The following is a 14,800-nucleotide window of genomic DNA, read 5'->3' as shown; positions in this document are numbered from 1 at the left end:
ATGCCTACCAACAGCAGCAGCAGCAGCAATACTGGTCTCCAACGTCGAACATTTACCGGGGGTACAGTTACAATGGCGTAACTGAGTAGCAACATCATTTTTATGGTATTTCTTTCGGATTGGATTACCACCAACACATTTCGATATCCTTTTCAAGTTTGCAGGTAAAAATGAATATTGTGTTAATGGATGAGAAAAGAAGACTTATTGCTAGTTTCAGTGTTCGTGTTAATCGTTTTAATTCGGGGTTTACATCAATATGATTTATATATAGGTACTACAATATGTTTCTTTGTTATGACCTTATACATAACATCGAATCTTGGCAGAATAGCTAAAAACATTAAAATAAAATATGTTGCAGATGAAATGTGTATTCTGTGTGATCAACGTGTGAAATATACGTCACACATTTTGTTGGAACGGAAATGTTGCCAGAAAGTCTCCACAGCTTCCTATAGGTTGTTTTGAGCCAATATTTTCACAATTTGTCGTAACAAATAGTGAGGTTCCTTTGTCATGCTGCTCTTTTGCCGATTCCTTGCCACAAAAGCTCGCGGAGAGGTTGGTTTCAAACTCTGGTTCCTCACTTTTATTCAAAACAAAAAAAGACGATTTACTCGAGCTTTGACCTTGCCTCAAATTCGAACTGATGCCCCAGAAATGTTGTTGGCTTAATTAGTGAGTTGACTATTGAGTTTGCGGAGAATATAAATATATCTTTCTTTTCCAACTTTGAATTTCGTTCTTCCTTATAATCTGTATGCACAAACAAATTGTTTTGGATAATTGATAACATAAAATGTTGGTCATTGCCTCGTCCCTTCCAACCTCTTTGTGCCGGCCTTTTAAATAGACTGATCGCCAACGGATATCTTGCTTGATGCACTTACCGAGGCCAGTCGATCCGCAAACGCTTGGTCACACCAAGACTCCCCGCCGACATTGGGTTATTTAGGCCCTAGGCCTCTTTGGACCAAATCTGTTTACGGAAATTTGGAGTCGATTTAGTCTGCTGTCTACCTAGCGCACTATAATTCTCGAAAGGAGTATCCGATTTGGTCCAAATTTGGTGTATCGTAATGTTATTATCAAACTTGGATTGAGTTCGGATATGGGGAAAATCGGCCCACTTCTTCTGGTACCTCTCCCACAAAAGGTAAAAATTGTCAAGAAAATAATTTACCTCACAAAACAAGAAAGTTCAACTCTAGGTCTGGTATGAAGATGGGATTGGTCGGACCACTCCACAACTTATGAAACATGAAATAATTATCCAATCCAAATTTCACAAATCTGAATATTTTTTCCAACAAAAGATCTGCTATCTCCCCCACAAATGGTCAAACTTTGGAACATTTATAACTGTTATAAGATGTGAAAAATGAGTAAGAGGGTCTTCAAATTTCGCACATCTTAATATTTTCAAAATCTGGTATAAAAAGCCAATAGAATGGACCATTCCCCCGCAACTTGTAAAAATTTTGAATAAAACAAGCATCAACGCATGTTAACGAACGATCTGATGTGGAGATGGGATATATCGCACATATTGATTAACAATTACAAGCATAAAAAATCTTCTTCAGAAGTACCCCCATAAAGGGTCAACAGTTTGAATAATCATAACGCAAATCACAATATGTTGAATTAAACGGATAGTGTACAACTGAAATCTTTTTAAAATCTCTAGCATCGATTGCTCTACTTGGTCTTATTTTTAGAAAAAAAAAATGTTCTAAATTAAACTCAATTAAATGTTAATAAATCAATACAAAATAAAGCAACTCCGGCTTCAATGATCAATAACAGGTTATTAAACTCAGATTTCCAATTCTACGCCCTTTGTTACACAATATGTACATATGTACGAATGTGTGTATGAACAAAGCAAACAACCGCGAATAACATTATCATGTCAATCAGATACGTCATAAAATCTAAATCGATCGTATTTTTTATTTAGACCAAATTCGAATCAATTTCTAGGTAACACGGACTTAGCCTGTTTTATTTATTTCTTCGTTTCATTTTTTGAGCCATTCATTGTTTGTTTGGCGATTCCCAAACAAAATTTACCGATCGCGGGCATTTTGCAAATATTTCGTAAAAAAATAAATAAATGCCATGTCATGCTGAAAGCAAAAAAATAAAATAAAATTCCCCCAAAAATGCGGACATTTAGTTTGGACAATCATCTGCGCCGGGTACCAACAACAACGACAACAACAGCAGCAGCATTTGTGCAAACAAGAACAAGTAGCGTTTCGTCCATTGCTATCGATTTAACTTGACTTCTTGGCAGTTTTTCCGTTTACGTCAATTTAAGCCAGGTTTTGGTGTTCAAAACTTGTTTTCATTGTTGACCCTCTGCTGTTGGCTACTTAGGCACGGATGGTATGGTATGGCTATTTTGATTGGCCGGCTAGTGAACTGATGCCAAGTGAGTTTATTTATTACCATTGGGTTTTACCACATTCTTCTTGGCTTAATAGTGTGACCAACAAAAATTCCAATACACACACATACATACAAACAATCACGAAGGAGAATATTCTGTTGAAGTGACAACCTTTATGGTTTCGATCGATGGATCGCTCTGTTTGTTTGTTTGCTTGTCCTTTGTTTAATGCAATGTGTATCGCAAAATTTATTCTTTGTCTGCCGTTTTTTTTTTGTTTTTGCTTTTCGTTGTTTATGTTATTTTGGAAGCTTTATTTTAAGCCTGCCCCAATGCTACCTACTACTTTATAAACCGACTTTGTTGAGGTTTTGATATGTTGATATGTTTTGAGATATATTTTAAAAATAAAACTGAATTCCATAAAAAAGATTCACCTTATACTGGAAAGAAAAAAGGCCAAGGGAAGGAAAATATGCGGCTTTATTCACTAACGACATTGGAGATCGTTTTCAAAAATTTAACCTTTTTGTCATGGAAAATCTTTAATTCCACGATTAGAAAGTATCAGTCGGTTCGCTGACAAACCCATACCTGGAAACGTTTGGATTCTATTTGTGCTCATTACGATATATACATAACAAAATAATGTATTACCAATGAAGTAACTATTAGGCTATATTCCAGTGCCTGTGTTTATACCCTACAGGGTTTTATGTCTTTCTGTATTTGTTTGTAATATGCAGAAGGCAACAAAATATACCCCTAGTTCCACAACAATGATACTCGGTGCCAGATATCTCATAGAGCTCAGAAATACTTATGTTAAATTCGGTTCAGATTTGGATATAGCTCCCATACAAATCCATATTCCACGTGGAGTGGATTTTTGCACATACAAATTCAGCATTCCGTCTAGAAGCAAGTACTTAAAAATTTGTGGAAATCCCTTAATACAGGGTGAGATGAAAAAACTGCAATCAACTTCATACTGCTGTCATTTCTAAGCCACTCGTCCGACAGCAATTAAACTTATTCCAGTGACAGCTCTTTATATTGTTTACAAGCGTACATAAGCATTTTGGTGAGAATTTTCCAGAAAGAAAGTTATTCGTAATGGAATTGTGTCCCGTACCATCGCTAGTTACCGTGATACTGGTAGCGTATCGTAGAAGTGGACGGAAGAAAACAGCAATATCAGCAGAAATGGTTCGAAAAGTTAAGAAGCGACTCGATCGAAACTCTAGTTAGCTGAACGTATCACAATATTCCATTTGGCAAATATTAAAAAATGAGCTCGGAGTAAAGCCATTGAAATTCCAAAAAGTGCAAGAACTTACACCGCAACAGAAAGAAAATAGGCTCAAAAGAGCTAAAGAGTTGCTTCGCTTGGCCCAGAGTGGTGAACTGTCGAATTTAGCTTTCTCCGATGAGAAAACATTCGTTGTCCCGCAGTTTGTAAACAAACAAAATGATCGTGTTTACTTGCCAAAGAGGTCAGCTGAAAATGTGCACCGTCGGTTGGCCACCAGAACTCAAGCGCAGGCCATGGTGATGGTGTGGGCCGATGTTGTGGGTCGCTCTCTGCTCGTATTAATCGACCGTGGCATCAGAATAAATGCCGAATATTATCGCGAAAATATTCTGGAGGGTGTATTAAAGCCTTGGGCAAGCAAACATTTTGGCCGCAGACCTTGGACATTCCAACAGGATTCAGAACCATCGCAGTCAGCAAGCGCCACCCAAGATTAGTTACAAAATGAGGTTTCTCGTTTCCTTTCCAGCTCACAATGGCCACCAACATCTCCGGATACCAATCCGTTGGACTATTGTGTCTGGAGTATTTTGGAAAGCAAGGTTGGCACTAATAATACCAAAGTGTCCAAAATACCACAGAGCATCATTAGGGCAGCGTGTGTCGGTTTCATAGGCCATAATTCGTGCCAAAGGTCGTGCCAATTCGAACAAATCTAAACGTATTCTAAAATTTGATGATATTTTCTTTCTTACGTCCGAAATTTTTCAAAACGGTCAATTTCCCCTTGGGGATTATGTTCGTTTTGGAAACAGAATTAATCCGCATAATTGCAATGGAAATTATGGCCGGGCACCTGGTATAAATTCGGGGTCTAATCAAAGAATCGTGCCACTGTTCTCCTGAACATCGAGCCCAACTGGAACAATTCCAGATATACATCCATTACTTCCAGTCAAAGACCACATGTACTGCACATAGGTACGACAAACGGAGCGAAAACTTAGTCTAGTGTTGGTCGAGATTCCGGTTCAGACCAAATGAATTTGTTAATTGTATTCCCTGTAATTTTGCTTTCAATTAAAAAATGGACAAACGTGTGGCATCTGGTTTGTCAACTCTTAATTGGAATGATGTTCTCCCAAACAAAACCAGTACATAGAAACAGTAACGTAACATATTTTGGGAAAACACTATAACCGCCGAATAGATTAAAGTAGTTTATTAAAAATTTAAAGTCATATTGAGAATATTCTCAAAGTTCCGGTGTATCCCCAATACATGGATGCCATTTAGATCCCCATAGAGTTGTTTAATATTCAGTGCTCGTGGAGAATAAAAATTTGGTGAGGGGTCAAAAAACGTATTTCCTCAAATCAATTGAACTTATTGTCTGTAAATTTCCCAATGTTTGTGGTTTTTTTCTATGTATTGTTACGTAAATTGTGTACCTGGCACGTTCCAATTGATTTGTGATTTTGACTTTTGTTAGCACCTTATTATGTTAGAGCAAGCACATTTCAAATAATACACTTAAAGTGTGGGAATTTTGGAAACTAACAAATTCGTCGAATAATGTTCACATCAATCACACAAACTCAATCGGCCGTGTATGTTCGCGTTCGTGGGTAAAAAAAAATATTTCATTCATAAATTGTCGCACGTGATACAAACAACGTGCTGTCGATCGCTCCAAACCGAGAAGATACGTTGTGACAGACATGGGCATTGTTGTAAAATATACAACGACTTTAATTATCAAATCGTATAGGTTAGTATTCGAATTAAATTTCATAATTCAATGCTAAAGTTCAAGAGAGATTATACAGCGAAAAACGCTAATTTAGTTGACAACAGGTTCGAAAAAAATTGTTACCGGTTTACTTGGTGGCGGAACGCGGCGCTCTTCTTTTGACCAAATTTGTAGTGAATCATCGACGGAATTTCATGTCAGACGTTATTTTTTGAGTCATTCTTGGAATTTTATTTTTATTCGAAAAAAGCATTGACTTTGCATTGCTAATGAATTAATAATTTTTCAATAAACTCGAACCCCCCGAATACGAACTCAATTCTTTTTAAAGCGAAAAAAGGTTTAGCGTTAACTATTGGCTTTGGTGTTACGATTATGACGTTTTTTTCTTCGGCTCCCTCTTTGTTTGATCGACCATCAGCATAATTTTGTTGTTGGCGGGGTAGGTGTTAAGTTGGCTTCAACATGAATGTGGTCAAAAAAACGTAGACCATTATTTTGAACGTCTAAAAAAAGAATGAAAGTAATTTTGGCCGTTACTGGACTTTGAACTCAATTTGGAAGTAATCCAAACGAACTTAGCAACAGCATTATCAGCACGTATGCAAATGTTTTGCTTTTTCATTCCGCATTACTTTAGGTGGGGATGGGTATTGGAGGGCGTCTTAAAATTTAACAAAGAAAACAAAAAGAGCCATTTAGTGTGATAAATTACACAATATTCTTGGAAATAAAAATAGTGCGTGAAAATAGGACAAGATTTACTATTAAGATGAGTAGCTTCCCATTTTCCCATTGTATTAGAGCCAATACCTTGTGCCGGACAGAGACTCAAAAGAGCTCTAGAAGGTATGATATCTGGAATATGTATATTTATGCGGATAGTTCGAAGTTAGAGGAGAGAATAATACCTGGATTCAAAGAAATCGGCTACTGATATCTCTCTCCGTCTGTTGGACCAAAATACAATCCTTGTTGCAGAGATCCATCCCAGGATCCCAGATTTCAAAAATATATTCCTATAAAGCCTGATTTTTAAAAGCTATAGGAAAATTAAAAAAAACACATAAAATTCAGAACAACTTATGAAATTTTTATGATATTCCATATAATCTAATGTTTGAAGATTATTTCAAGATTATTATGGTGTCCGCGACTGCGTCTCAAATCGTCCAACCCCTTTGACCAATTTTGGCATACTCCTTCCAACGTTCGGGTTGGTATCTCACGAATAAATACTTCATTGTTGTCTTCCAATGTGGAAACTGCCACAATTTCCAACCAAATCAACTGAAACTTGGCATTTGGGGTTCTTATTGCACCTTCCGAAAGATGCTTGATTCAGCTCCACTAATTGGAATAGCCTCCTTATAAGGACACCTCCCGATTTTCTGCCAAAATTTCCAACCAAATCAGCTGAAACTTGACAATAGGGATTCTTGGAAGGTCTGTCATCGCCTTGCAAAAAATATTTGATTCAGGTCCAATAATCGGTATAGCCCCGATTTACGTCATTTTAAAGGTTTCTGCCACAATTTACTAGCTACGATATTGGCAAAAATACTTGGATGTTGAAATTGTTAATTTTTATTCAAATTGGTGAACTTAGATATAGCCCACAAATATATCTTTATCCGATTTCGGCAAGCAAGTACTTACATTTTGATGAAAATCAGATTAGATATAGCTATAGCTCCTATATATGTTTCATCCGATTTGGTGTTTAAGTCCCTCACATTCGTAATATGCACTTCACAACAATGATATTTGATATCAGATACAGCTCCGAAATACTTTTTTTTTATTTTATCAAAGTCAGTCGGATTTGGATATAGCTCAATTTGGGCTTAGATTACACATTTGGTGCGCAATATACTATATCCAAATCTGAAACGATCTCGATACATTTTAGTAGAGTTATATATTTTAACCAAATTTGAAGTACTTGCTCCTAGGCTGAATTCAATCGGATATGCCAAAATACATCCTATTTGGACTAATATTAAACATATGGCGCGCAATAAAAGTAAAATCGAACGAAGATATACAGGGTGAGATGAAAAAACTGCAACCAACTTCAGACTGCTATCATTAGACTAAGCCACTCGTCCGACAGCTGTTAAAATTATTCCAGTGATAGCTCATTAATTGTTAACAAGCGTACAAAAGCATTTTGGTGAGAAAAAAAAGTGGAAAAATGGGCTCGGGGTAAATTCATTGAAATTCCAAAAAGTGCAAGAACTTAAACCGCAACAGAAGGAAAATAGACTCAAAAGAGAGTTGCTTCGCTTGGCCGAAAGTGATGAATTGCCGAATTTGGTTTTCACCGACATTCGTTGTCCAGCAATTTGTAAACAAACAAAATGATCGTGTTTACTTGCCAAAGAGATCAGCTGAAAATGTGCACCTTCGGTTGGCCACCAGAACTCAAGCCCCGGTTATGGCTTCCGCTCGTATTAATCGACTGTGGCATCAGAATAAATGTCGAATATTATCGTCTTGGGCACGCAAACATTTTAGCCGCAGACCTTGGACATTCCAACAGGAATCAATACTTATGAAATCGGATAACACCAATTTCAATAGGGCTCGTACATGCATAAATCGACTCAGTATGTGATTCTATGGAGATCATCAAAAAGAACTATGGGTTTATTTCGTTTCGTTTTCCTGTAATGACTTAATTCCTTAATCTACATTTGATTTTTTTTTAACCACAGACAATATTGCTTAGGAATGTGGGAGGGAGGAGGTATCGTTATATGCAAAACATTCACCCATCGACAATCTTTTGTAGGAAGGCAGTTAGCACCCAAAGAAATCAGCGAAACGAATTAAAACATGTTGTCAAGACAAATGTCATTCAATCGCGAGCCATTCTCGACTGCATGAAAATTTTCAGTGAATTCATTAGGTTTTATTGGTTCCCTGTCAATTTATAAGCTATTATGTCCGCTGATTCAAAACAGTCTCTTATCGAATAAGGCCATTTCAGCGGTAATCTCGAGAAGAAGAACAAGTTCCTTTCTGTCATTTAGTAGGTCTGTGGACTTTCTGAAGATGAAACTAGAGACGATTAAGCATCCACTACGTAGTTATCCCATATTATCCAATCCAGTTGGGAAATTGAAACTCTAACATTCTTCTCCCATCTAATCATCTAAAACTTTTCAAAAATCATTTTCTAACTAGGCGGACCACTCTGCTACATATACTTCTCTCCATAAAACCCTTCTTCTTTTTCTTGATTCTATATCTCTCCTATCACGTACAACTTTATTGTTCCTGGGATGAACACAATGGAACAAACGTCTCCAAGTGAAGCTTTTATATTTCAAATTTTGTGAATTATAAAACAAAATATTGGAGACCCTTTGTGTATAGCTAAGGCTATATAAAAGGATCTAAAAAAAAGTTTGGCCTGAAAACCAAAAACTCTTTTAGCATTTTGATCAACTAACCGAAAATTATCACTTCAATTTAGAAAATTAATATTTCAATAATACGGCATATTTCTGTCCTATAACATTTCACCAAACCTCCAAAATATCACGCAGTCATCTATGCACTATGTACTTTCCAAATCGAGTCGATTCTGAAGAAAATATTTTGTTCATTACGTTTTTATCAGTGTCAATTATTAATTGGACGCACTTCCATTGTGCGAACATAACGTGCATGAAGTGGTTCGCATTACTTTTCGTACTTGCACTGCAGCACGTATCGAGGTACAGTACACACATACCAATGTACATTCCAACACCAACATTTGCCATCCACATATTCCATCAATCCGATTCGTTATTGAACCTTAATTATAACTGTTAATTGAATGAAACTATGTGAAGAATTGACGATGACGATTTATTTGAAGATATGTTTCGAACTGACCAGAATTCCTGGAATGCCAACATCTAGCTAAGGAGATAATATTTCTTGAATCGAATGAGAGCAATGTTAATTAGCATTATATACATACATTTTATGTTGATAATTTTATTCGGAAATGTATAAGGGTTGGACGCAAAATGTAGAATATATTTTAATAACAAGTGATCAAAACGGATACCGGCGGTCGCTCAGGTATAAGCTCAACTAGTATAAAACAATGATATGAAGGTATGCAAAATATCATCTCAATATGACAATAAATGCGACCTGTAATTTCCCTACAAAAGTATATGGTCAGATATTCATAAATTGACCCAGAATATGGTTCTTAACATATTGACAATATTTGAGGAACGGAAGGAGCTAGAATTCTGAAATGAAATGGAATGATAGTCAATGATGGAATGCAGGATAGATGTACCCTGGTTACAATCAAGGTTAGCAACAAAGGTGGTTTTGGAAGTATGTACTAAGTTTACGAACCATAGTAAATGGTACAAAATTTGGAATACTTTGGGTTAGGGTGTATGGATAGAGTTGGGATTTCGAGTTTTCGGTATTGGGGTTGTTATTGATCATAGGTTCGTCATAAAGAGACGGTGTTGCATATGTGTACTAAAAGCGCACGAAAAGTAATAAATAGTACTAAATTTGGAAAAATTTGGCATTAAGTCAACAGATGGTACTTGAAATCTGAAATTTGGTATTAGGGTCACTGTTCATGTATAGCCTGGATACATGGAGGTGGAATATGAGTACTACAATTGTACGAAAAGTACTAAATGGTACTAAATCTCGTCATGGTTGAAGGGACAGAGATAAAATTCCAAAATTTGGTATTGCCAGCCAATTTGTCAGCGAAAAGTCCACCTTAAAATGTTAGAGTCGGTCCACCAATTCATGAACAATATATATGGGAGCTATAGCTATATCTGAACCGAATTACACCAAATTAGACATACTTGTTTCTAGACCAAATTTTGTCGAAAGAACCAAATTCCTTATCATTTGGGCTAATATTACACGTTTGGTGCACAATAAAAGGCAAAGCGGACGAGTATATATCTGGGAGCTATATCCAAACCTGAACCGAACTCGATAGAATTTAGCTGTATTTGATACATTTCCCCACATATCGTTGTTACAGAGTGCATATTACGGCTGCGGAGGACAAAAATTTTAAATCAGATGAGCTTTAACTATATCCGAACCGATTTCGATAAAATTTGACATACTTATTTTCCGGTTTAATTTGGTCGTATGTGAAACACTCCATAAAAGGCAAATCGGACGAAGATATATAAATTTTGACCGATTATCTCCAATTTCAATGGGGTTTGTCCTTGGTTCAAACAAATGATTTGTGCAAAATTCAATCTGGATCGGGCAATAAATGCGACCTGTATTTTGTTTACAAAAATGCATGGACAGGCGAACGGACATGCATAAATCGACTTAGAATATGATTCTATGCAGATCATCAAAAGGAACTATGGGCCTAGCTCGTTTCCTTTTGCCTGTTACAAAAAAATGCACAAAGACATAATACCCTGAGCACCCTGTGATGTGGGGTATAAATATTGGTCACCACTATTTCTAAATCCTAGAAACTAACAGTGACCAATTTCGGGATTTAAGCCCTGTCCTCTCACTCAACCGCAAATTTAATACCAATTAGTACTTTTCGAAGTACGCATTCCCAAATCCACCTCCTTCTCTCAAAATTATACAGGGTGAGATGAAAAAACTGCAACCAACTTCAGACTGCTGTAATTTGTATGCCACTCGTCCGGCAGCTGTTAAAATTATTCCAGGGACAGCTCATATTATTTACGTTAAAAAGCATTTTGTGAGAATTTTCCAGAAAAAAGTTATTCGTGATGGAATTCAAGCGTGATGGTGTGATTTCTTTATATTTGGCTGGGAAACCACAACTGACCATCGTTAGAGCACTCCAGCATTTAAATGTGAATAAATCTTTTGTGTCTCGTATCGCTCGTTACCGCAATTCTGGTAGCGTAGCCTGCCGTCAAGGAAGCGGACGGAAGAATTCAGCAACATCAGCAGAAATAGTTCGAAAAATAAAGAAGCGACTTGACCGAAACCCGCGTAGCAGTGGCAATATGTCATTCGGCAAATATTGATAAATGAGCTCGGGTAAAAGCCATTGAAATTCCAAAAAGTGCAAGAACTTACACCGCAGCAGAAAGAAAATAGTCTCAAAAGAGCTAAAGAGTTGCTTCGCTTGGCCGAAAGTGGTGAGCTGTCGAATTTGGTTTTCTCCGATGAGAAAACATTCGTTGTTCAGTAGTAGCAAAATACCGCAGAGCAACATTCGGGCAGCGTGTGACAGTTTTGGCCGTTTGAAGTCCATAATTCGTGCCAAAGGTGACCAATTCGAATAAATCTAAACTTATTCTAAAATTTGATACTATTTCCGACATTTTTGATTTTTCATTCAATAAAAGTGACATTTAAATTAAATAGACGAGCTTTTACTTTAAAAATATCCCTGAAGATGACTTCAAAAGGAAATCGAAATATTGGATGAATAAAAAACGAAAAACTCAAAAATGAAAGACCTTAAGCCAAACAATTAACCAAACAAATAAAAAAAATGTAAAAAAATAACTATAAGAAATTTCAGAATTACAGGCCTATCCAAAGACCCAATCCCAAATTTATTAACATACATTTCGTACAGTTATACTACGCGTGTCCAAAACCACCTCCTTCCAACTACAACTACAAACACGAACAGTGACATTCATATCAAACTTCATGATTTCAGTTCTAACCAATACCAAAGTTAGTACTTTTCGTACAATTATAGTACACATTTCACTTCCAGATACCAACAGAGTCCTCAATATCAAATTTGATTATTTTTGTCAAACTAAACAAATTGTGCATTTTGAGTACTGAAAAGGCATAACACGAACTGTTGGAACGAATTGCAAATTTTAAGGTGGACTTTTTCCCATAATACTTAATTTTTGTGGAATTCTTTATTAAATTTTACCATGGATCTCGGAATAAAATAAATGTGTAAATTCAATATTTACCATAAAATGATCATCAATTTTTATTTTACTTTAAACAAATTTAACTATTTTTCGGAGTCGTTCACGATTTTCTTATAATTTCCAATAGCAAGTCTGTGTTATGAAAAATTCCAAATTTATATTACATGAATTACAAATAAAAAAGGTTTCGAATTATATGTGACAATGTGCAGAAAAGTTTAAAACCGGTACATTAAATTATGATTCAAATTCTTTTTTTCAGGTTCCCATCTGCATACTCTCAGTTTGATTTATTTTTAAAATATTGAATTTATTTTTTTCCGCTCAATAATGTATCGTATATTTTACTTTCAGCTTCCATGAAAACTACGAAATTGAACAAGACATTTTGAGGGAAACAAAAATCTCTCGCCAACACCTTACACCAAATATTGCTCTGCATTTAATTACTCCGGAATGTCGTCTTTTCTATGAACCACAACTGAATGAGGAAAATCAAGTCTTTAAAAATGATCCGTTTTGGGCTTTCTATTGGCCAGGGGGCCAGGCCTTAAGCAAGTACGATAACTATAAATATTCACTTCTTTGGCGGATACATTAAAATATTTTAATACAAAATTTCAGATATGTTTTGGAAACCCCAGAACTTGTGCACGGAAAGTCTGTACTGGATGTGGGAAGTGGTTGTGGTGCCACATCTATTGCAGCCATTGAGAAGACGGCGAAATATGCTATAGCAAATGATATTGACGAAGGTGACTATTGCTCATTTAATTTCCTTTTACAAAATAACTAATAATATAATTATTTTCAGTTGCTGGCATTGCTGCTTTATTAAATGCCAAATTAAATCAAATTGATATAAAGAAACTCTTTATCTCAAACGATAATTTAATTGGCTCGAATGTAACCGAAGATTTGGTATTCATCGGAGACCTTTTCTACGATGAAGAAATTGCCGAAATTCTACTACCTTGGCTGCACAAGTTGAGCTCGAATGGCAAAATCATTTTAATTGGCGATCCTGGTCGTCATGGCATTACGGAAAATCGTTTGAAATTCATGAGAAAACTTGCCACATATGAATTAACGGAGAACTGTTGCATTGAAAATAAAGGTTTTAGCACGGTTAATGTTTGGAGATTTCAATAACATTCGAAAATAAAATATAACATAACATACCTACATAAAATTTAAATATATAAATATTATTTCTTCTTAAACAGAGATTTAATTCCACTAATTTTTTTCTTCAAACTGTGAGCAGAACCAAATTCGTATTTATCGCTCAGTGCGCGTTGACTTAGCCTGACCTTTCCCATAAGTTGTAATCACTTAGTTCTTCCCTGAGATGATAAAATTGAAAAGGTCCACTTCTATATGCTGCTCGTCAACTTCATTAAGGCCAGGATATTCCATTATCTGCAATGGGAACAAAATTATTATTGACAACTTCAAAATTTTACTGGCAAATCAAATAGATGAATTCAATTGGGGTTCCAGCAACGATTGTTAGAATTTTTCCAACATTTCCATTGTAAGCCCGCTACTTACAATATGACCTTGCCAAAGTAAGGTCGCCAAAATTAATAAGGTCCAGAAGGCGTGGGAAACACTTCAGGGAAGAAGGTTTCCACAACTCATAGATACTTGTATTCTTGGTCACAAGCACTTCAAGATATATCAAAAGCATCTCTAATCTATCTCGTTTAATAAACAAATAATTACAGGGATAATTGCCTTCAATGAAAGTAACAATTCATAAGCCGCAAAATATGCTACACATTTCTACCATCAATTTATTGAACATTAAATATTGGCAAAAATAGAAAAATAACAAGTTAACAAGTAAAAAAACAGTAAGTTCTTTGAATACCCTCCACCATTTGGAACGGATTAGAAAATTTTCAAAAAAAAAATAAAATCCATTAAAAATTCTTTTAAAATCTTTAAAATAGCTAATATAGGAAGGTGCCGATATAAAGACAAATCTATGTCTGGGTGTAAAGTACTTGCGAGGAACTCCTTGTGTGGATTTTCAGATAATTATCTTGGAAAAAGTGGCTAAAATCATCAAAATACCGAATATAAGGGAGTACCGTTATATGGGGGATATACGATATCGTGGGCCTATATAGATAATTCTCTGCCGCGGTATAAAGTACCCCCAAGAAACTCCTTGTGTGGATTTTCAGACAATTCCGATGAAAAATGTGGGTAAAATCATCAAAATACCGAATATGGGGGGTACCGTTATATGGGGGATATACGATATCGTCAACGTATATAGACAATTCTTTTTGAGGGGTTAAAATGCCCACAAGGGACTCCTTTTGTGGAATTTCAGTCAATTCCATTGAAAAATGTGACTAAAATCATCAAAATACCGAATACCGTGGGGTATAAAGGAATAAAGTACTCACAAGGAACTCCTTTTGTGGATTTTCAGACAATTCCGTTGAAAAATGTGGGTA

At 35.9% G+C, this 14,800-nt stretch overlaps 1 protein-coding gene across 1 annotated transcript; it reads left to right on the top strand.

Moving 5' to 3' along the window:
* On the top strand, positions 1-13,478 carry LOC131804549 (electron transfer flavoprotein beta subunit lysine methyltransferase-like). Its single transcript, XM_059127580.1, has 4 exons — positions 1-77; positions 12,681-12,884; positions 12,951-13,081; positions 13,141-13,478. Exons 1-4 carry the CDS (start codon positions 1-3, stop codon positions 13,476-13,478), a joined length of 750 nt encoding a protein of 249 aa, XP_058983563.1.
* The last annotated feature ends 1,322 nt before the right edge of the window (positions 13,479-14,800 follow it).

The sequence above is a fragment of the Musca domestica genome, unplaced genomic scaffold (assembly GCF_030504385.1).
Source record: "Musca domestica strain aabys unplaced genomic scaffold, Musca_domestica.polishedcontigs.V.1.1 10, whole genome shotgun sequence".
Lineage (NCBI taxonomy): Eukaryota > Metazoa > Arthropoda > Insecta > Diptera > Muscidae > Musca > Musca domestica.
This window is presented reverse-complemented; position numbering and strand designations above follow the sequence as displayed.